This window comes from Penicillium arizonense, assembly GCF_001773325.1.
Source record: "Penicillium arizonense strain CBS 141311 chromosome Unknown PENARI_contig039, whole genome shotgun sequence".
Classification (NCBI taxonomy): Eukaryota; Fungi; Ascomycota; class Eurotiomycetes; order Eurotiales; family Aspergillaceae; genus Penicillium; species Penicillium arizonense.
Genome location: NW_019173316.1, coordinates 26,222 through 48,033, shown reverse-complemented (window position 1 = coordinate 48,033; position 21,812 = coordinate 26,222). Strand labels below are relative to the sequence as shown.

General features: G+C 46.2%; 6 protein-coding genes across 6 annotated transcripts; 2 read left to right on the top strand and 4 right to left on the bottom strand.

The window, feature by feature from the left end:
* Positions 1-893: 893 nt before the first annotated feature.
* PENARI_c039G07396 (uncharacterized protein) lies at positions 894-3,612 on the bottom strand (the record flags this gene model as incomplete). Its single annotated transcript, XM_022637037.1, has 3 exons — positions 894-1,176; positions 2,888-3,053; positions 3,117-3,612. The coding sequence occupies 3 exons, from the start codon at positions 3,610-3,612 to the stop codon at positions 894-896; spliced, it is 945 nt and encodes a 314-aa protein (XP_022483089.1).
* A 1,177-nt stretch (positions 3,613-4,789) lies between these two features.
* Positions 4,790-5,678, bottom strand: PENARI_c039G00213 (aminoglycoside phosphotransferase family protein; the record flags this gene model as incomplete). Its single annotated transcript, XM_022637014.1, has 2 exons — positions 4,790-5,242; positions 5,295-5,678. The coding sequence occupies 2 exons, from the start codon at positions 5,676-5,678 to the stop codon at positions 4,790-4,792; spliced, it is 837 nt and encodes a 278-aa protein (XP_022483129.1).
* Positions 5,679-7,974: 2,296 nt separating this feature from the next.
* Positions 7,975-10,746, bottom strand: PENARI_c039G12454 (uncharacterized protein; the record flags this gene model as incomplete). The annotated part of the gene is made up of 3 exons (XM_022637057.1): positions 7,975-9,112; positions 9,171-10,300; positions 10,360-10,746. 3 exons carry the CDS (start codon positions 10,744-10,746, stop codon positions 7,975-7,977), a joined length of 2,655 nt encoding a protein of 884 aa, XP_022483090.1.
* Positions 10,747-12,927: 2,181 nt separating this feature from the next.
* PENARI_c039G05532 (uncharacterized protein) lies at positions 12,928-14,991 on the bottom strand (the record flags this gene model as incomplete). The annotated part of the gene is made up of 2 exons (XM_022637033.1): positions 12,928-13,144; positions 14,837-14,991. 2 exons carry the CDS (start codon positions 14,989-14,991, stop codon positions 12,928-12,930), a joined length of 372 nt encoding a protein of 123 aa, XP_022483105.1.
* Positions 14,992-19,803: 4,812 nt separating this feature from the next.
* PENARI_c039G02436 (uncharacterized protein) lies at positions 19,804-20,270 on the top strand (the record flags this gene model as incomplete). Its single annotated transcript, XM_022637025.1, has 2 exons — positions 19,804-19,893; positions 19,971-20,270. The coding sequence occupies 2 exons, from the start codon at positions 19,804-19,806 to the stop codon at positions 20,268-20,270; spliced, it is 390 nt and encodes a 129-aa protein (XP_022483098.1).
* A 1,107-nt stretch (positions 20,271-21,377) lies between these two features.
* On the top strand, positions 21,378-21,687 carry PENARI_c039G08204 (uncharacterized protein; the record flags this gene model as incomplete). The annotated part of the gene is made up of 2 exons (XM_022637040.1): positions 21,378-21,583; positions 21,633-21,687. The coding sequence occupies 2 exons, from the start codon at positions 21,378-21,380 to the stop codon at positions 21,685-21,687; spliced, it is 261 nt and encodes an 86-aa protein (XP_022483096.1).
* Between the last annotated feature and the right edge of the window lie 125 nt (positions 21,688-21,812).

The window sequence follows — 21,812 nt, the reverse complement described above, 5'->3', positions numbered from 1 at the left end:
TTTAGTGTAGACCCCTTGGTGGCGAATATATATGCAGGCCATAGAATATAAGTGAGTTCACCTTTACAACTAGTTTGCAGATGCAGACAGAAGTTTCTGTCACTATGATCTGAATTCTACGTAAGTCCATACGGTACAGGTACCGACGGGAGTGTTCTGGATTGGTTAATGGTGGGATGAACTCGAAGGCCACCAGTCTTGGAGGCTGGGGGAGTTAGCTCGATATGTATAGACAGGAGGTGAGATCCTTACGTATTCATGAAGGACGCCGACATGCGACAGTCCGGCTGATCCTCATGTGGGGTGAAAAGAAGACCTAGGCTCTCAATCTTTAAACACCAGGTCGTCAATTTCTCCTGTCTTGATACATCGTCATTTTCCACAAGCTTGGATTATCACTGAACTAAAATCTGGCAGTATCCCAGACACAAACCCAGTAGCTAGGCAATTCACCAGGTTCCAATGGGAAACTGGCAGTCATAGCAATCGAACTGGTAGTCAAGATCCATTTACTTGAAAGCACTCAAAATAATAAGTGAAGCGAGAATAGGAAAAAAGCATAAGGCAAGCAAGGTTACTCCATAAGCAGGATGCACAATCTGACGTGAAAGAGATGTCAGTTGTAAAGCCTACTTACGTGGACTTACTTGTATTTTTGAGATTGACTTGTAATGACGCTTAAGCTAATGTATAGAACATGAGGATCGTTGTCTAAGGGGTACAGTTGTACATTGCTATTAGCCATCACTAAACGACAACTCCTCACAGATCTATGGTGGTCAGAGCCATGGATCACGGTCCTCGGATCTTGGCAAAAAATATCAAGAACTGAAATGCACCTCATTTTTGATACTGTTTCAGTGGCTAGAACGACCATTATGACTTGGATTTTCCTACAGCTGATCCGTTTGGATGCAGTCCACCCTATCTTGGGCCTGAGATTTCTCCTCACCATTTTGCTTTCGCCACATGCCGGCATAACGGCCTTCCATATCCACCAGTTCCTCATGGGTGCCGCTCTCGGCTACCAGGCCGTTTTCTAAAAACAGAAAGCGGTCTGCTGACATGATGGTGCTCAGTCGATGGGCAATTACGAGCGTAGTTCGGCCATTGGAGAGAGCTGCTGGGGATTTCTGGACATGTTCTTCCGTTTGACTGTCGAGCGCGGAAGTAGCACTAGATAACTACGTTACTGTTGTATGCCTGGTTTTACAAGGTATCAAATCCGGCGAGCTAGATAGATCAGCTAGGCAGCATCGGCTAAGCAGTATATGTAGCAAGAACTAGTTTGATTACTAGACAGCTTCTACGTAATTCCAACTAGGCGATCCACACAGTATCTCATCCACGTCAAGTGGAAGTCAAGTGCCAAACATCACTGCTACCGCGTCGCCGATATAATCCAACCCGGGAGACCCTCTTTTGCCCTGCCGGTATCCTATAAACCAGAGGCAATAAAGATCCATAATTTGCCGGGCCTCTGGCAGTTCCAGCCTGTGGCGGCTCCATTTTGGCTCGAAGGCTTTTATCGTCTTCCGAGAACAGCAGAAAGCAGCTATGTTTCTACTGCACATAAACACCATTATGCTGATAACTCCGACATATCCACCGTGATAAGTTCCTGACCGGCCTATTATTCCAAATGTCTTGGCAATATTTCGCGTATTGAAACGTCGCTACCCTGGCTTCTATCATCAGGCTTACTATTGTTACGTAAGCATAATTTGAAGTTAAGTTAGTTATCTGTCCAGGTAAGACTAGTAAACAACTAACGATTGTCTAGTCACGTGCTATTTGGGCAACACCAGTCATACCACCCCACCTGGCTCGGTTGGAAAGTTCTGCCCCTCCAAGTGACGTGACTTGGTCACCTATATCACTGCTGTGGAATATATTCGGGCATCAGCTAAGTGAGGCCAAGAGTTTCACAGAAGTTCCGTCTTTCAGTCCGGTCATCATTTGACCAAGCGTGAGTCAAAAGAACATATTTGCGACAATCCTTTGCCTCGGCTGACTTACGACGTCGATTTTAGGGCGCCCCCTAGGCTCTGCATGACCGAAGTCGACAATACTGAATTGAAAGAAGGAGATATAATTGTTCTACTGCGATACCCATTTCTGCTGTGTTGAGCGGGCTGGAAATCATTCTTGGGTTGCTGGCCAACAATGTGACTCTGTCCTCCCTGACAAGCACTATCGTCCCACTGACGGTCCTTCCAGATCACTTTTGAAGCGGATAATTCCTTTGTGGACTATACTCATTCTTACCCGGCAACTTGACTGAGAGTCCGACCATGAGCGAAGAAGTAGGTGTTTCTGTTGGACTACATGGGTCATAAGCTGAGACAAGTCTGAAATAGAGCACAACGTGGAAAGTGGGCGAAGATCAACTGGAGTACGTGCCAGGAATGATTTTCTCTGCAGAAGAATACCCAAGAGAAATAAGATGCGCGTCGTGCGCATTGATCAGAATATTGGACCCGAGAGCATCAAATGGCACAGAACCACTTGTTAAGAAAAACGATATCACAAAACTCGAAACATTCTCAGTCCCTGCCGGTTTCACGGTTGAAGTGATTGACGGCTGGATAAAGATGACCAGGTCCGCTCCATTCTCAGAGCGCTAAGCAAAGCAAGCCCGTCGTGTCGGCCTACCCACAAATTAAGTGAGATGTCTTCATTCTCCCCTTCAGGAATTATTGTCGTCAGGCAATCCGTGGCTGTTTCGTTGCGAAGCCTTTCTCCTTTCCACAAATTACTCTGTTTAACTGCGTGAGATAGCAAATACCCGAGATTTTTTATTTGGTTTCGCTGCCCCCTTGAGAACATATATTGAACCTCTGAGACAATGCTTTAGCAACAATCCGAGTAAATGGTATCTTTATACTCACGCCGTCGTTTGCTTGAACCTTCATTCTCCTGTTGATCAATGACTTCTTCGAAGCCTCGCTTTCTTTGTACATGTGTCTGGTCGTTGTACAACCTGGAAACATCCGAAGGTACGGATCGAGTAGCATATACCAGCTTGTTTGGGGACGCATGATGTACAGCGTCTTCCACAAATGATTAGCATGCGTTTATAGCCTGCGAAATTAATCCAATCGTGTGCAACGAACCCAATATGCATTTCCCCATTTCGTCATCTCCACAAGTTTCCTTGATAATGGTGACCATTTTGTCAATCAATGCTGACGTGAGGTCGGTCCTGCCGATAACTCGTCGAAGCAGGTGAGGGAATAATTCGCTCAGCCCATGCTTCTCGATTTGTTGGAAATGGTGCTCGGATAGTGAGAAACATGCCAGCATAAAGAGATCAAAACGAGCGCCTTCCGCATTTTCTTTGTCCAAAAATGCTATCAGTATTTGGCTTCCTGGACATTGTCGAGCTGCTCTGTTGATATTCTTGTTGAATAGTTTTCTCTTCGTACTGCGGCTAAAATCGCTCGCCGAGAACGTCTTTAACTTCATGTTGTCTTGCTCAAGGTGAGCTCGGAGACCCGAAAAACAGTTTGCCTTCTCCAAAATATCTTTGTGCTCATGAAGTCCGATGTCTAGCCCGAACATGATTGTAGTGTCTCGGAAGAAAGGATACGAGTGTGGGCCTTGCGACATGATGAAAAAAGGAGGATGAGAAGGGAGAAGAGTAGTGATTCGACAAGTGAGATGACAACAGAAACTACAAGTGAGTGAAGAAATGAATTAACAATCGACACAAGACGTGCGATGAGAAGCGAGACGATAAGTGGGACGACAAGTGAGACGACAAGTGAGACGACAAGTGAGACGACAAGTGAGACGACAAGTGAGACGACAAGTGAGACGACAAGTGAGACGACAAGTGAGACAAGAAGTGAGTGGACAGGTAAGTCAACAGTGAGTCGACAGGGGAGTCGACAGGTGGGTTGACAGGCGACTCGACAGGCGAGCCGGGAAGTGAATCGAGAGATGACCGAGGGATGAGGCGAGAAGCCTGCAAAAGGCCTGTTAACCAATCGGGGAAATGGAAAGTTCTCCGTATTGAGAAACGGAAAATGAGGGGAAGTGACACTATTGTTGACTTATGACCAATCTTTGCATGATTAGCGTCGTGGTAGGATGTGAGTGAAGTGCTCTCATTTAGATTTGCCACGCGAGGCCTATAACATGGGGGTTCTTTAACTCTCGGGAAGACCGAAATGGTGTATTGGCTTATGGGAGTTAGCAGGTGCAGTTGTCCGCAACCATCGCTCAGAGTACTTATCATTGGCCAATACAGTACCCCAATTTTAGACCGCATGCTAGTTAGTAAACAGAGGCTAATTTTCTTTGCTTATTAGCTAGTCTGCTACTCCTAGGAACCAGCTAGATGGATCCGTGTCCCTGGATCTCATCCGCTAGGCGCTTGGATCCTATCCTGGCATCAATTTATGTGCCGCAGGGAAGTAATGGCCGCGACCAGTTTGCAGGATCGGATAAAGCTTGCCACATGTCTTTCTTGTGGAAAAATTTATTTATTATTTAACCGAATAACATTAGCGGTATAAACAACGCAACATCAACCTGATCGACTCACGTCGGCTCTTAATCGTTCTCCTGCTTGAGCAGGTAAATTTATTTATTTGATTCCATTATAGGTTCATTTTGCTCGCCATACACGGACAACTCTTTAACTTCCTCCATGTTTTGAGGGAAACTTGAAACTTGTTGTCTTCAGAATTTGCCTGCCTTTTTTTTTTTTTTTTTTCAATGAAAATATAAATACTTCTTATTCCGTTTTCGATATCCCCGTAGCAAGAAATAGACGTTAGAGCTATTCATAAACCACCATATCATCCTCATACAAACTTTTCCAAAACACAGATTCATGTGGCCTGACCCTACGGTGGACTTCCCCGGCCGTTCTCAGGCCAAAGAAGCCAGCCATCTCCCAATCAATGAGCCCCACGATCTTGTCGTTGTCAACTATCAAGTTGGACTCGGTAAGATCGTTGTGCATGAAGCTCAGGTCTGGGTCGGTATTGGCACCCGAAAACAGGATATTGTACTCCAAGGGTTGGATACGGCCATTGTTCTGAATGTTTGGATCAGATACGATGTGGGCGCGGACCTGGGAATTGGTGGGCTTCACTGATTGCAGCTGTCGAAGGATTCCTCGTGCTTGCTGTTTGAAGGACTGTTTTTGGTCTTGCGACAAATACGGCCATGCCACGGCCAATGCAACGCCTGGGAGCCTTTCCTGGATCAACACCTGGCGACCGTTTATCTTAAATCTGGTAAGCGATAGAAAAAGTCGACGAGCAAGGGATAACGGATACCTTGCCGGCAAAGTAAATCTCGGGTACTTTGACACCTTCTAAAACATTTTTCGCAACAGCAATAGCCTCGACTTCATTGGCATCCGCATATGAGTAGTCGATCTCGGCATAGCTTCGCGTATGCAGATGGCTCGACTTGATAATGATGCTGCCAAGGGCAAACACATCGCGACCACCCTCATCAGCCGGGTAGATTCTAATAGATTCATTGCAAAGATCAACCACTGAAGCCCAGTATTTCAATGAGTCCGCAGAGTGGGATCTGACATGCTGGATATCAATGCCAAAGTCCTCCGGTTTGGGAAAGTAGCGACCATAGAGCGGCAGATCCGCGTATAGGTCGGAGGTTGGTATCTCTTCTGGGTCTGTCATATATGGATTCATTGGTACAGCAGGAAAAGCGATGAGTGAAAACTTCTAGATGAGACAATACGAAATGTATCGTACGCTCTTCCGTCTTGAACCTGACCTAATAAATGATATCAGCGACTGCCTCGTTGATTTTGCGGTTCGAGTGCTGAGCTGAATTGGCGGTGTGGATGCGAACTATTTCAAGGTCTTAGACAATGCGGTCCTAGCGCGAGCTGCTGACTCTTTCTTGGCCTAGACCTGCCAGATGATACTTTCGTCCCACCTACCTCCCCTCTTTCTGCGTCTTATGCAGCCGATTTTGGCCTAAGGCAGACAGACGACGAAACATATATTAACGAACATGTCGGCATGTTCTTCGAAAATATGCGAACCAAAAAAGGCCTCTCTTACCTCAAGTCAATATTCCTGCTCTAGAACTCTATCATACCAGATTATCATGGCTCAACGATGCTCTGTCTGTCAAGCATGGATCAAGACTGCTGGTGGAACTCATGTCTGTCCTGGCAAACCTCCTTCCAGCAACGCCCACGTTGAAATTCCATCATTGTCCGACTTCGACGAGATCTTTCAGAGAAGAAACATCCTGCCTTACCTTGTTGCTCCAGCTTAGGGCGCCAAGCAATTGTGAGTCTAAGAGCCAGCAAAATGACCCTTCCGTGTTAATGCTGATAGTATCAAAGCCTCTGGGCCCTGGGACGCCTCTGTCGAAGGCTGTGCACCTGGTTCCATTTTGAGCACCATTTTTTATGTAGACAGCTGCAAAGAGATGTGGTATCTAGGATTTACAGAAGGATACCACTGAGGATGAGTGGACCAGAGCACATAGTTGCGTAGGCATTATATGATTTTAAATAAAATTGAGGTATCTGAAAAATTCGAAAATAGCAGTTAAGATAGAAATCTCTAGATGTAAAAGAAAATTTCAGCGTCATCTGGTAAGAACAAGACCGCTGAGGGAGACGATAAGTCAAGCTCCGGGTGAAAAGGCAAGATAGAGACCGCAGCATGGCGAGTCAAGACGTGGGATAAGAAATGACTAGGGAAGTGAGATAGAAGCGAGTCGGAAAGTAATTCGTGAAGTGAGACGACAAGTGAGTCGAAAAGTAAGTCCAGAAGTGGGGATGGGAAGTGAGATAAGAAGTCTTTCGACAGCTGAGTCGATAAGTGAGTCGAGAAGCAAGATGGAAGTGATTAGACAAGTGAGCCGACAAGTGAGCCGACAAGTGAGCCGCCAAGTGAGTTGAGAAAGCGATTGCGCTCGACAATCGCACTTTGACCTACTTTGGCTTGCATCAATTAGTAGATACTAATTCTGTGCCTATTTAAAATCTTGCATCCTAAGCGCGCAACGACCGCTACGATGGCTGATTCAGCTTTTGTTTCTAGACCTGGTACGTCAAGTGTCTTTCTAACAAGAGTCTGATCGGCCTTATGCAGGAAATAACAAGGATGCGAGAGCAATTCCTAAATTTTGAAACTATAGCCAACGATGACTGTCTTGGTAACGTACGAAATATTGGTACGGGGGGATTGGAAATGGACGGGGGTTAGAAATGGACGGGGGGTGGAAAACGGGATCGTCAACAAGATAGGGGGTCGGCAGAAAGAGAGGGGTCGTCGACAAAGCATTAGAAACTGGCCTCATGCAGTTATTCCCGCTCTCCAATCAAACCGGGAACTCAATCTGCACCATGCTATCTGTTGCCGACAGACGCCCACCCCCCTCCCCCCACCAACCAAGTTCCTGATGGGCTGCGGAGAAGATAGCAGTTCCCAGGAACGATGAACTCCATCCACACAACGCGTGACACTACCAAGTCCAGACTTACTCCGCACGTACCTCGGTCGCAGGCAAGGACATGCTGTGGAATTATCTCCTCGAGGAATAATGACGTATGTTTGCTTTGGGCAAATGCCTTTGTATCTTATGCACGACATGTACTCTTCAAACAGCGCAAACATGGACAATATTTGCGTAACGCCTTACCCTTGGAATGGTGGTTTGCTTTCTCATTCGATTAAAAAAGAGAAGTAGCATCAGAGGATGCCTGCCAAGTATGTTATTTCGGAGCTGCGTGCTATTATTACGTATCCATCTTTGTGACCGATTTTGTTTGAAAATCTATTCAAGAATCACGAGAACATATCATACGCAAACTGTGATCAATTATATAAATTTCTTTTGCAAACGAATTTGCCCGGGTGCTGTTTCCCCTATGAACCACAGCATTGCCTCCTTTCTGTGGTCAGTTTGACTTGGATTTTCGTACACCTGATCTGATTGGATGCAGTTCACCCTGCCTTGGGCTTAAGATTTGTCCTCGCCATTTTGCTTCTGCCACATGCGGGCATAACGGCCTTCCATATTCACCAGCTGCTCATGGGAGCCACTCTCTGCCACCCGGCCGTTTTCTAAAAACAAGATGCGATCTGCTGACTTGATGGTACTTAGTCGATGGGCAATGACGAGCGTAGTTCGGCCATTGGAGAGAGCTGATAGGGATTGCTGAACATGTTCTTCCGTTTGAGTGTCGAGCGCGGAAGTAGCTTCATCCAGCAGTATGATTTGAGGATTTTTGAGAATAGTACGAGCTATGGCCACACGCTGTTTCTCACCGCCGCTAAGGCGTAGTCCACGCTCTCCAACTTTGGTATTGTAGCCATCTGGGAAGCTCTCGATCTTGGTATGAATATCGGCCATGCGACAGGCCCGGCGGACGTCTTCATCACAGGCATCGGGTTTCGCGTACTTGAGGTTGTACATCAGAGTTTCGTTGAAAAGCATCGTATCCTGCGGCACAACACCGACATGTCTTCGAAGAGAATCGATAGCAATATTCTGCACGTCATGTCCGTCGACGAGAATTTTGCCTTTCTTAGGGTTGTAGTATCGGAAGAGGAGACGGAAAACCGTGGATTTGCCCCCACCAGACTCTCCAACCAGGGCCGTAGTGGACCCAGGTTGACAACTAAACGAAAGACCATTCAATACAGGCTTGCGTGCATCATACGAGAAGCCAACATCCTGAAACTCGATCATTCCCTGACAAGTTGCCAGTGGGGTAGCACAAGGGCTATCAGTGACTGTCGGCTGCTCTCTGAAAAGCTCCAACATGCGCTCTGCATTGATTAAAGCAGACTGTATAGAAACATAGAATGCACCGAAATAGCTCAATGGGCCTTGGAGCTGGTTCATGTACATCAACAATGTCACAAATCGACCCACAGGCTGCTGGAGAGTTGAAACCTGGTATACAGCGATGAAGCATGTGAACAACAAAGAGGTCATCAAGACAGTTTTTTGACTGGTGCTCATCATGGCTCCGCAGAGGAATGAGTAGTACTCAGTAGTTTGGAAATCGCACACAGCACGGCGGTAGCGCTCAAACTCGTGTTGCTCCGCATTGAAATATTTCACCGTTTCATACGACATCATTGAATCGTTTCTGTGTGTGCATGTCAGCGTTGTTGTAATTCAGACTGCAGATAACTTTTAAAACTTACTTCACCGCATCTTCATGTCTCGAGGCATTGACCATCTGTCTTCTGGTCTTCGCACTCCACTGGGCCATGCGAATGGTGACATAAAGATAAACAAATGCCGAGATCCCAACCACAAGAGCATAGTAGACATCAAATGCAACCATAAAGTACCCAATTGCGATGAGCAGGTCAGCTAATGTAGGAACGAACTGGAAGGTGACTTGTTCTAGGAATGAATTGACCGATTTGCCTTTGTTCAGAGCTGATAGGAGTTCACCCGTCTGTTTTTCTAGGTGAAAGTCCAAACTGAGGCTGTGAACATGTTCGAAAACGGCAGCAGAAAGCTCCAGGTAGGAATACTGGCCCATCGGAATCCAAAGGCCAGTGCGTAGAGAACCCAGAACTTCCTGTAGCCACAGGCAGAAAACATACATGCATATCTCGAACCATGGGGTGTAGAATGTGTTTCCGGCTTGCTGGTCCGCCAGAACCGTAGTTATCGCCCCAACCTGAACGGGTGTCATCACATTGACAATTCGCTGAAGTATGACAAGAACGAAGCAAGCCACAGCTACAACCTGCAAGCGTGGGGACTTGGATGGCCACATGTAAGGGAAGAACCGTGAGAAACCACCTAAATAATCGAAGAAGCTCATGGATGGCAACTCTTCTGGTCGGACCCAGGATCTTGGTGGTTTGGGCTCTGCGGGTCTCGCAGCTCCGCCTGTTGAACCATAGGCGTGACCTTTACCACCACAGCCCTTTGTGCGCGGAGACTTCAGCAATCCAGTTGCCTCAGTAGCATGATCTGGCTCTCCCTCTAAGTTTTCATCATGATCTATAGGAGCACCGGACTTGGTGTAGTAGAGTAGAACGAGAGTGATCAGAATCAAGATACGGACACCGTTGGGGACCAGTTCCATGCACTCCCAAAAGGTGATCCCTTGGCGTATCGGGCCTCCGCTGGGGTTACCGACTACTGGCTCACGATAGACGGAGGTGTAAAGCGAGAGGGTCGTGGTAAAAATGATGAGCTCGACGAGAATGGCGAAGGACCAACATGTGAGCTGAGTGGCCGTCGGGGAAGGTGTGGTATCGACTATGCTGACAAGAATAACTGCGTAGGCAAAAATAGAGCCGACGATATAAATCTGTGGGTATTAGATATACTGTATCATAGCAAGGTTTAACAAAGAACATAGAGACGCACCACTACTGACTGTCCGCGCCACCGATACTCGGAACGGGCCATTAACATATGGGTGATATAGACCGTGGCATCAACAAGGAACGTCACAAGCACACCAGCAGAGAGCCAGTTGAAGCAGTGTTTGACGGTGCCAGAGAAAGGCTTAGTCTGACCAGAAGCCATCGGGTTCCAGGTCCGCCTGGGAAGCTGACCATCTTTGTTCTGTGACCTTTTTTGCTCGGTCTTGCTCTTGACGACCATCCTGCTCACACAGACCACGACGAACAGCAGCATGAGCAAGATTGGGTAGCATGCAAGGAGATACTCCAGCAGCGTTTGAGGATTCACAATCGCAGTTCGTTCAAGAACATGAGAATAAAGAGATCTCCGGCGATTGTCTTGGGCCATTTGTGGCGGATATTCGGATAAGCAACGATGAGGATGGGCTTAATGGCGGCCAAGAAAGGAACTATTATAGATTGGACTGAGTGATTAGCAAAGTGGTGATTCTGATATGTCCTAGCAAAAGGTGACGATGGATATGAAAGATAATACCTGTTGCAATGTTGTCTCCGTATACGATGGGGGAAATATCAGATATAAGCGTTTTGAATGAGCATCGAAATATGGAGGTGCAAGTTATATATTTAGCCTGGGCTAATACCGTCCTGTTGTTACTAGTATACAAAACTCGAAGAGGGGGTGGAATAGGTCTATTACCCGGAGGCCCGCCATACCGCACTAGAGTATGCATGGCGCCTCCAGACCTCTGTTCCTGTCCCAGGCCTGCATTTGTGGAGCCAACGCCCGGATTCGTAGGCCATGTTCCAGGTTTCCCGGAGTGCGGAGCTTCTGTGATCGACTACCACATACCCCAGGAGGTTTCGTAAGCCTTTCTGGTTGCCAAATAGTAGGGACAAGGCGCCAGGATTGGCTGCAGGGTAGGCAAATCGCTTGGAAATTGTTCTTCATGTGCGTAGTACCTTGTCTTGTGATGCTGCGAAGACAAAAGCTGTTGGTAGAAAGCTTGGAGGTAAGCTGGAAAAAAAGAGATGATTTCTCCTGATCTTCACCGATCTTCCCGGCCATGTCTGTTTTAGGCTCCAATCTTTTGCCAGCCTTCCTCCACTCGTGGTGAGTGCGAAAGCACCACAGAGCGGCCACAGATCCAAGCCTATCTGGCAGTACGTAAGAGTGTCTGCAGCCCTGAGCGCAGGTCGAATTCTGGGAAGCTTGCCCCCAAATTCGGAGCTTAAGGACCTTTCATGTTCTCAGCGCTCTTCAGGCCTCTCATCCTGAAAAGCTGCACAAATAAAGCATGCATTGTGGTTGGGGCGGGTGGGGCTCAATACTTTGATTAGTTTATCCAACTGACAATGCCGAACAGGGCTCCGTAATGCGATTCCCCGGAGTCTTGGTATCAGCCGCTGTAATTACAAAAATTTCAATACAGCATAATTCACTGAATTAAATCTTGAAGGAAACCGTGAGAAAAGACCCTTTTGCAGAGGAGACACCGCTTGTGAGGCCTGGAACACTGCTGAAATAAGAGGACCCGCAACTAAGCCACCTCGTCCTCTCACACGCTTCCCCCCCCCCCGCTGAGGGTTCGGTCAAGTACATCATTTCGACGACGAGGTCATGCAACCGCATATCACACATCTATTCCCATCTGGCCATATGATAATCTCCCTATGTGACTACATAAATGTGCATTATCCAATCCAGCCTGCGCATTGATCGTTCACTTGATCTCAAATAAATATTTGTACATCGTCTCGGTCACTCATTTTTCTCTTCAATGGGACAACCTCTAGTAGCTCTTCCAACTAGACAGATCGAAATTAAATTGGAATGTTTCAACTTCGGGTTCGGGAATGAATTTGAGAGAGTATAGAGGTAAAATTTATTTCAAATATTACTGTGCTTGTAGTCAAAATAGCTGCCTCCCCTATTGCCTAGCGCAGTAGCAGCCTATTACGCTGCCACTTGGACCGAACTATACACCACGTGATCTGGGATCCAGACGTGCGCTCCAGGTATTCGCAGAGGACATCGCAGGATCATTTATTGAGTATGAGGAATAAGGGCTCTATCAATTGACGAGCGGTCTTCCTCTCCCCAGGGAGCCAGGTAAGCATTCCACGGACAAAAGAGAGGAAGCAATTTCGCTCATTCTCTTCTAGAGATGGGAGTGAAGCTTCACCTGCTCCCCATATTCCCGAAAGTAACGAGGCAATACCGAAGGTTGATAAGGGCCGAGGGCGGGTGACACTGGTATGGCGAAAGTTAAGGTATGATCACTACCAAATGTCCAAATTCCGTGCACCCTTTCGCTGGATGCTGGAAAGGAGATCAATGCTAAGATTAGTGCTTACTGGTCACGTTCGTGGAGGATGAACATTCATGTTTATCAATTATGAATTCTCTCCAAATGTCATAAACAATCTCAATTAAAAGGCTCGAAAATCCAAAGAGGAAACTGAGATATTAAAGACCGGTCCGAGCATAAACAAGCGTGGCATAGAATTCACAGCCATTAAAAATCAGATATAGTAAAATCTTCAACAGAGCTTCTCATAACAGGAATCACTTAGAAGAGCCAGACCCCTTGGCGGCTTCATTGCTGCGGGCAATCTTCACCTGGCCATAGATCAGAAGCATCCCGGCAAGGTGTGCTGTCGCGATCTTTTCCAAATTCTGCACGAAGGTGATTAGGAGCTCAAATTCAATCTCTGTCCTTGATCGATGGTGGTGGATATCCTCGTATGCCAGAAACTTCACAATATTCGTCTTCAGGTAGCATCTTCCTAAAGCTGTAGCATCTTAGGGCTCACTAGATCCGAAGAATCAAGTCCACATCCACGGTCCAGAGTCACTCCATTCCTTGGGATTCGAATATCTAGCTATTCAAATGTATCCCTAATAGAAGCCAAATGCTTCTGCCATTTGGGACAAGGAAAGGTCTCCCTGAACATACCCCAGTCACTCTCCTGGTAGTGATGTCTGCTTCAATTACCCCTACGGATTAGGATCAACGTCGACCACCTGATCCTGTCCCCAGGGATAGAAAGCATCAGAAAATGGGCGAATCTTGCATAAAAGGCTGTCCCGCACCATTTTGCGGCGATAAGGAACTATGCGTCTAAGGCAAGTCATCAGTTTTTGCTCCTCACAGTTCGCCGGATAGCACGTTATCTCACATCTCATTTTGTATTTTCATGACACGATAGATTTCATGAGGAAAAGTCTGCTGGATAGCACCCGAATGACCGACTTTATCGATGTCGATAACGATATGAAACCTTGAGTCTGCTTTACCATTCGAAGGTTGGAAGTGCCAAAAATGCTTCCCTTCGAGTGCCTCCTCAGCAGGGCGTTCAGTGAAGACTAAATATGCCTTCACACATGCAACAATCCCTGTGTATGATATGTCTGGAAAGTCATCTTCCCGAAGTCGCAGTATCACTCTCTTAGAGCACATTGGAAAGTTTAATTTGCAAGCCAACATGAGAGAAAGACTGTTATGATTGGGGTTCCACTCCCATTTATAACCGTCGCAAAGCTCAGCTGACCTGACCGCTGACCTGATCATCAACCCCTTGCATCAATTGTCGTTTTAGATCAGGTGACCTCACCGCTAGACGAAAAGGGTGGCATTTTCGGGACTGAGATAGCAACCACTGAAAGCGCACCTTTACTAGATTAGGTTAAACGCAAAAGCCATATCAACAAACTATAAAATACGACATATAGGGATATCCCCGCCTTAGCTTGATCTAGTAGGGAGTGTCCTTTTAACTGTCACCGACTGGGATGTCTGATTTTTTGCAAGGTTGAAATCTCAGAAGGCGCTCATGGCCGTCCTAGCCAGCTGCGCAGGGTTTGAAATAACTTACATATCTGCCATTCGTACCACTTGGACAATTGTGGCGGTATATGAGCTTGACTATGGGCGTACTTGAACTGCCAAGAAGGGGAGACTAGTGCATGGGGAAGTCGAACCTGACGGACCAAGACAAAAGGTGTTGGTATCCACTATCAACGCTTTCCCGACTATGTGGCAAAATATTGAAAGTGCTTCTGTAATGGCCATTCATGCTGTGTTTATCTACGAAGTTGAGGCGGTCAAGGCATGAACAATCCGTTTGGTTCTATGGTCGTGTTTAAAATTAAGGACTCGTACGTTTTCCGAGGTGCTACATTCCATTTTAAGGTTGTTCATACATTGAAAGTCTGAACACTGGCTTCTATAAGTCTTTCATGGAAATATATCCAGTAGTCGAGACGAGTACAGATTTTGGACGACGACAAACGAGCACATAAGTTACATCATGCCACCAACTTTAGGGTCCAGAATCAGGTAGTGGCAGAATGGAAAATAATTGGCAGATGAGGCTTTCCAAACCATACGCAGAACACTGATGTAACTTCCTCGTCTCAATCATTCTCCAAATTCTGAAAATTCGGAGCTGCTGGGAGTAATGCCAAGGCATACTGGGCATTTACCAGGGTGCCCTTTGTCTGCATCAGGGTATAATCGAGGAAGATCTCGTATTTTGCCGCTTTGCGGTTCGCAGTAGGCTTGATCGTGACGCTGCTCAGACATAGGGCAGCGCAGGACCGTAATGAAGAAGGTGCAGCCGCAGCCATTTGGACCGTCGAATGTCCTATACCGTAACCAACACATCTAATCGAAAAGTTAGCATGAATGACGACCCATAGATGATCGAAAATTGAAATACCTTTAAGCGAAAGATGTTTTGCCCTATAGATTGCTGAGTGCTAGGAGGATTTCAAGAATCTCGTTGTGCGAATGCCTGTAGAACTTCTGATAAAACATTTGAATGAGGAAAATTAGGGCTATATATACTACTAGTGTCTCCAAGTTGAACGCGCGCACGGTTGTCGTTCATCCCTCGAATAAATCACTTTAGGTTAACATCAACGAAGACCTATCTACCGAGAAAGAATGAGGCGATTGGAGATCACATGGGTCTGACCATTTCGCTGCAGCAATTCCGAGTCGTTCGTAGCCAATCAACAGGTACGAGTCAATACAAACAATGCTACCTTATGTAAACGAGAATAAATTTCCAGTAGCTTTGGTATTGTCCATCAACCACTGCAGCATGCACGCTACCATCTTCATTACCATTGCCATCCTCTTTGCCATCTATTTACCATCCACTTACCACCCACATTGCCATCCGCTTTACCATTCTCATTACTATTACCATCCTCTTTGCCATCCACTTTGCCATCCACTTACCATCCTCTTTGCCATCCACTTACCATCCTCTTTGCCATCCACTTACCATCCACTTACCATCCACTTACCATCCTCTTTGCCATCCGCCCATTTACCATCCATTTACTATCCGTTTACCATCCGCTTTATTATCCTCTTTGCGATCCACTATACCATCCACTTACCATCCTCTTTGCCATCCATTTACCATCCATTTACCATCCATTTACCATCCACTTACCATCCATTTACCATCCATTTACCATCCACTTACCATCCATTTACCATCCATTTACCATCCACTTACCATCCACTTACCATCCACTTACCATCCACTTACCATCCACTTACCATCCTCTTTGCCCATCCACTTACCATCCTCTTTGCCATCCGCCCTTTTACCATCCATTTACCATCCATTTACCATCCATTTACCATCCATTTACCATCAATTTACCATCCATTAACCATCCATTTACCATCCACTTACCATCCATTTACCATCCATTTACCATCCACTTACCACCCACATTACCATCCGCTTTACCATTCTCATTACCATTGCCATCCTCTTTGCCATCCACTTACCATCCACTTACCATTCACTGTTACCCCCACCTTCCACAATTTTGGCTGCCGCAATCCCGTGTCATCTGTAGCTTATCGTCTCTACCATCCCTTCTACCATCCGCCTTTTTTCCTACCATCCACGTTACCATATATTTTACCATCTATCATCATGCACTGTAGTGAAGGTTTATATTTTCGCTCGACAAGCATTCGATTTCGTGATATGCTGGACTTACATCTCGCCCTACGAACTTCAAGTTGTAGCTGCCGAATAATAATTGAACTCATTTAGTAGTAAAGCCATCGACTATCGACTAACAATGTGAAGCCTCTGTGGGTCATGAAATAATCATATTGATTTTTGTCAGACAGTGTTCGGTCGTAAGTTATTCCGGGTAAACTATGCTCCATTTCCTCTGTTTGAATTTGCCCCTCGGCATCCATCCCACTTCTTCACGTCGTCGGGCACTGTTGCAGGCTACCCGACTTGCTCAGATCCTCCTTGTCTTATACACCACGGCCTCCAAAATATAGGTTTTGCTCTGAAAAGCACTTCCAAATCTCTCCCTTGAATGCCCATTTGCAGAGTGGACTCTTGAGCATCTTCACGCGTCTTACGATCAACAAACGTAGGCATGGCATCATCCGGCTTTCTTTGCCTGTGCTGACCTTTTTCTTTTTTCCCAGTTTGACAGAAGTTAGGTGCGCCTTATCGCAAAAAATTGCTGTAAATAGGGCTGTCGGTATTACTTTCTGGTAGTCTGATTTCGCCATTAATTAAACCGTGCCCTAACACGACACAGTTCTCTTCATTGTTCAGATGTCGAACCCCAGCAAAATACCTGTTGGAAGCGATGCCCTCGGTGGAAAAGAGGAGCATATAGTGGCCCACATTTTTGACGCCATCGACGAGGAGCGATGGTTAGAAGGCAGAGGGACACTGATCATGATTATTCACCCGTCGAATCCGAACCAAACGAAGTCATACGACAATGTTATTGAGAACGACAGATTTTTGGTCCCTCCTAAGCACAGGGTCAAAGTGATTAACGCTCATGTTGCGATGACCAAGTAGGTTGCAATTCCAATTCCATGAGATTCGACAATTGCATTCCCGCCTGTTGTCCAACCCACAAAGTGATCGAAATATCTGCATTTTCATCCCGAGGGATCATTGTCGTCACGCATCCGGTTCTAGGCTCGCCTGTTTGTCTCTCTGTCATCCACAGACGACTAGTTTGGATGGCATCTGGGATCAGGGTGCTCAAGAGGGATATGTGGCTTGTTGGAGCTCCTGTCAACATAAATCGAATTTCTAATGATGCGTTGGTAAGACAGCGCCTGTACGAATAGAGGCAGGGAACTCACGCCTTCCGTTTTCCCTTAGTTGCGTTTGTTCCACTTCACCATCGTGCTGTATTCCAGGTAACTGGTTAACAATTTCACGTGCGATACTCGGATCTGCAAACATCAGTACCCTCCTTATTATCCTCAAGAATAGCGTACCAATCCTCGAAGACAGCCCTTCCCTGGAAGCTAGTGATCGTAATATCGGGTGGTCAAACTCTTCGGAGAGATCCTTGATCTGAGAGAGGAGTGTAGATCGAGTGGCTTTATTCATGTGTGCGATCTTCGCTTGGCCTAAAGCTATAGCACATAACATGACGAGGACTGGACCAGCGTCATCATCATGCTTAAGCAAATCCTCCAAGAACATCTTGTATTTGTGGCGTTTGGTAGATTCTTGCACTCCGTCCAGAATTTTGATAGCACCTTGTATTTTCTGAGATTGAGACTTGTCGATTAGGTTGAGCGTTCTGTGGCAATCTCTGACTTTTTGCAAAGCCTCGTGTACGCTAAGCGGCTTCTGGTTCCGGACACGTCGCGGCATACTAATTTCTTGGCTGTATGAACGAGAGTTGGGATGGCAGCGATGGCAAGGTGGATGGTCGTGTGGATAATCGTGTGGGTGGTAGGTGGATGGTATAGTGGATGGCAAAGAGGATGGTAAGTGGATGGTAAACGGATAGTAAATGGATGGTCAATGGGCGGATGGCAAAGAGGATGGTAAGTGGATGGTAAGTGGATGGTAAGTGAATGGCAAAGAGGATGGTTGGTAAGTGGATGGCAAAGAGGATGGTAAGTGGATGGTAAGTGGATGGTAAGTGGATGGTAGAGCGGATGGCAAAGAGGTTGGTAAACGGATGGTAGGTGGATGGTAAGTGGATGGTAAGTGGATGGTAAGTGGATGGTAAGTGGATGGTAAGTGGATGGCAAAGAGGATGGTAAGTGGATGGTATAGTGGATGGCAAAGAGGATGGTAAGTGGATGGTAAGTGGATAATAAAGCGGATGGCAAAGAGGATGGTAAGTGGATGGTAAGTGGATGGTAAGTGGATGGTATAGTGGATGGCAAAGAGGATAATAAAGCGGATGGTAAGTGGATGGTAAGTGGATGGTAAGTGGATGGTAAGTGGATGGTAAGTGGATGGTAAGTGGATGGTAAGTGGATGGTAAGTGGATGGTAAGTGGATGGTAAGTGGATGGTAAGTGGATGGTAAGTGGATGGCAAACAGGATGGTAAGTGGATGGCAAAGTGGATGGCAAAGTGGATGGCAAAGAGGATGGTAATAGTAATGAGAATGGTAAAGCGGATGGCAATGTGGGTGGTAAGTGGATGGTAAGTGGATGGTAAGTGGATGGTAAGTGGATGGTAAATGGATGGTAAGTGGATAGTAAAGCGGATGACAAAGAGGATGGTAAGTGGATGGTAAGTGGATGGTAAAGCGGATCGGAATGTGGATCGGCCCTATGGTCTCGCTTTGACCTGTTCCTGATCTGTCTAGCTTCATGCCCTAGATACTAACATCAGATCAATGTAAGTCTGCTGAACCTCAAGAGCGCAAAGACGGCTATGGTGGCAGTGTAGGATTTGTATTCTAGACATTTCCAGTACGTCGTGTAACCTTTTCCATCGAAGATACCGAGACAAAATGGCTTCACAATCCCTGCAGAAGTTAGCTATTATACTCCACTGCTGGATTCACTGCTGCTAGGCGACATGTTCGAAAGAATTCCGAGACCCCATCTAGGGCAACGAAACTTGCATCTAATACAGATAAGAAACTGGGGTACCTTTCATTTCGGATCCACAATACCGAACAATAATTACGAGTGGACACCCGTGGCCAGCTTTCCGATGTTTATTGAATGATTCCGTCCCAAAATTCGCTTTGACCTCCTTTCACAAAAGCAGTTGTTCTGATCTGTTCAGCCCCATATCACAAGCAGGATGGTGCAGCTCCCCTAAACTGAACAATAATACCAATGATGGGGATGTCGCCAAGGTACGGGACATTGGTACGATTCAGGAGGTGTGCAATATCTGTTACCTTTCTATAAGAACCTCTAGATCGCGGATACTTCAGATGAGCGCTACACTGCTTTGAAACTGTTTCTGCGAAGTTGTATATTTTCTCCTACTGTTTACTCTACAAGCGTCTACATTATTGTGTCAAGTATGAGTGTATCGAGAACTCTCTGGTCTCGCTTCTTGGGGCTCTTCGGATACTACAGTGCAAAAGAGCAATCACAGGAAATCCCTCAAGGTTGGAATCCCTTTTGATAACTTGAACGACAATTTCAATGACTCTCGAGCTAGAAGCAGAGTATCGGAATTCGGCGCTTGGCCCTCACGTTAAATATATTTCTGCCGGAAGTCTGGACAAGCTTGCAGTGAGTCTCCCGGAGCTGTTGCATTTTGTTATGTTCCTGTCTACGGATCTAAAAACTAACCAATCATTAAAACATAGTCTGAGCTGCGCAATATGAGAATAACAGATCGTGTTACACCGCGAGGTGACCAAGGCACAGAGGCATATTACGAGGTTGAACGCGAAGTCAGACGCGTGACGAAGACCCCAGGCGAAGTTCACGATATCATGAACTTGTCGTTCGAACACTACAAGATCCTACGACCAGAGATAATCAGATCTAACATTGGATACAAGCTGCTGGTAAATTGTGGTCTGGAAAACAAGAACTCTGAAACTGTCCCAGAGTTATACCACGCTTCATTCTACTGGACACCGTCTGCTTCATTTTCTACATAGACCCATCATCTAATTTATATACCCAATGGCAAGCACTCCTGCAAGCTCTCCTACCTCTCAAGGAATGCTGATTTATCGTCTTGGTGTGAACACCGAGTTGCTACCACTCTGCGTTGGGACCAAAATAATACCTCTTGTTTCCAGTTTGAACGAAGCGGGGCTTGTAACAGCAAGCACTGTGTGGATAGGCTTTCAAAGAAAGAAAATAAAATTAGGAATTTAGGCAAATAACAAACAAGATGCCTGTATGAGGCACGTTCGATTGGCAAAGAGCAGCTGATCACCAGTGCCTATCTGCAATGGGAATAGAGCCATAACATCGAATTGAGGTGTGCTAGTTTCGCAACAAGCCGTGTCAGAAACGTAGTTCAAGATTTTGCAGGGATTGTGCAACTGCATCGGCTTCGTGTTCCAATTAAAATACTAAAAATACACGCCCTCACTGCGGCTGCAGAATGGAGTTTAGGGCGATCTGCGGCGACAGCTCGCAGATGTACTGACTATCCTATCTAGTATTTAATGCCTGCACTATCCCCGAATATGAGCGTGGGAGATGAACGTTACGCCAACTAAAGAGCCAGTGGTACCGCCTCCTCTGAGGTCTATACTGTCCTTCGCTCTTTCCCTGAGTCTCATCGGCGCCTCATCACTTTCGAGCTGGATTCATTCAGAAAAGAATTTCTGAGAACCACCAATTCTGCTATTACAATGGCGGAAGACGAAAAAAAGATTGTTGTTATCAACCACATTCTCAACAAAGCAAAGAAAAAATACGTCTGCCCTGGTTGTCTCAGTAGTTACGTCGATTTCACATTATTGGAGAACCATCTCAAGAGGGAAAGGGACAAAATCATCCATGAAGGGCTTATGGCAGAAGAAAAGTCCAGTTTCGAGTACAGCTATCGAAAGCTAGTTGGGTGGGAAGTTGTCTTGCCCTCTGATCGAGCAGCCGCATTCGAAATAGAATTCTTTGTCCGGCACAGAGCGTTGAAGCTTCCGAATCCCATTGTATCGAGGATGCAATCTCTTTTGGAAATTGCAGAGGCATCGGGGATGAAGTTTGTCTGCCCTCAATGCGTTGATGAAGACTTTGGATATTTCAACACCATGACTGAATTCCGAGATCACTGTCGAAAAATGTGTAACAAAACACACGGGGGCCTGATGGCAACTGATGAGGGGACGTTTTTCCCGTCCTACTTGGGAGCCATGAAACGTAAGAAAGTCAAGGACCCGCTGTCTGGACGCCTCCGACGTGGGCCACCGTCGTTCCATCAGTATCTAAGCATTGGTTATGTCATTCAGGAAAAAGTGTAAGAGCATTGGTATCTCTAAGATGATTTGATCTAACATGACTACCAGCTTTGGCACACCAATTGAACAAAACATCTCTGGCGAAGCTGGTACTAGCAACTAGCTGAGGTCTTTGGAAAAGATGTATCTTGCCGAAAATGAATTTGAAGATCCAAAATAACGATTGAATTTGAAAGTATGCTTCCCGCAGTTGTAATTTAATGCCCCGGTGCATCATGGGAAAAAGGG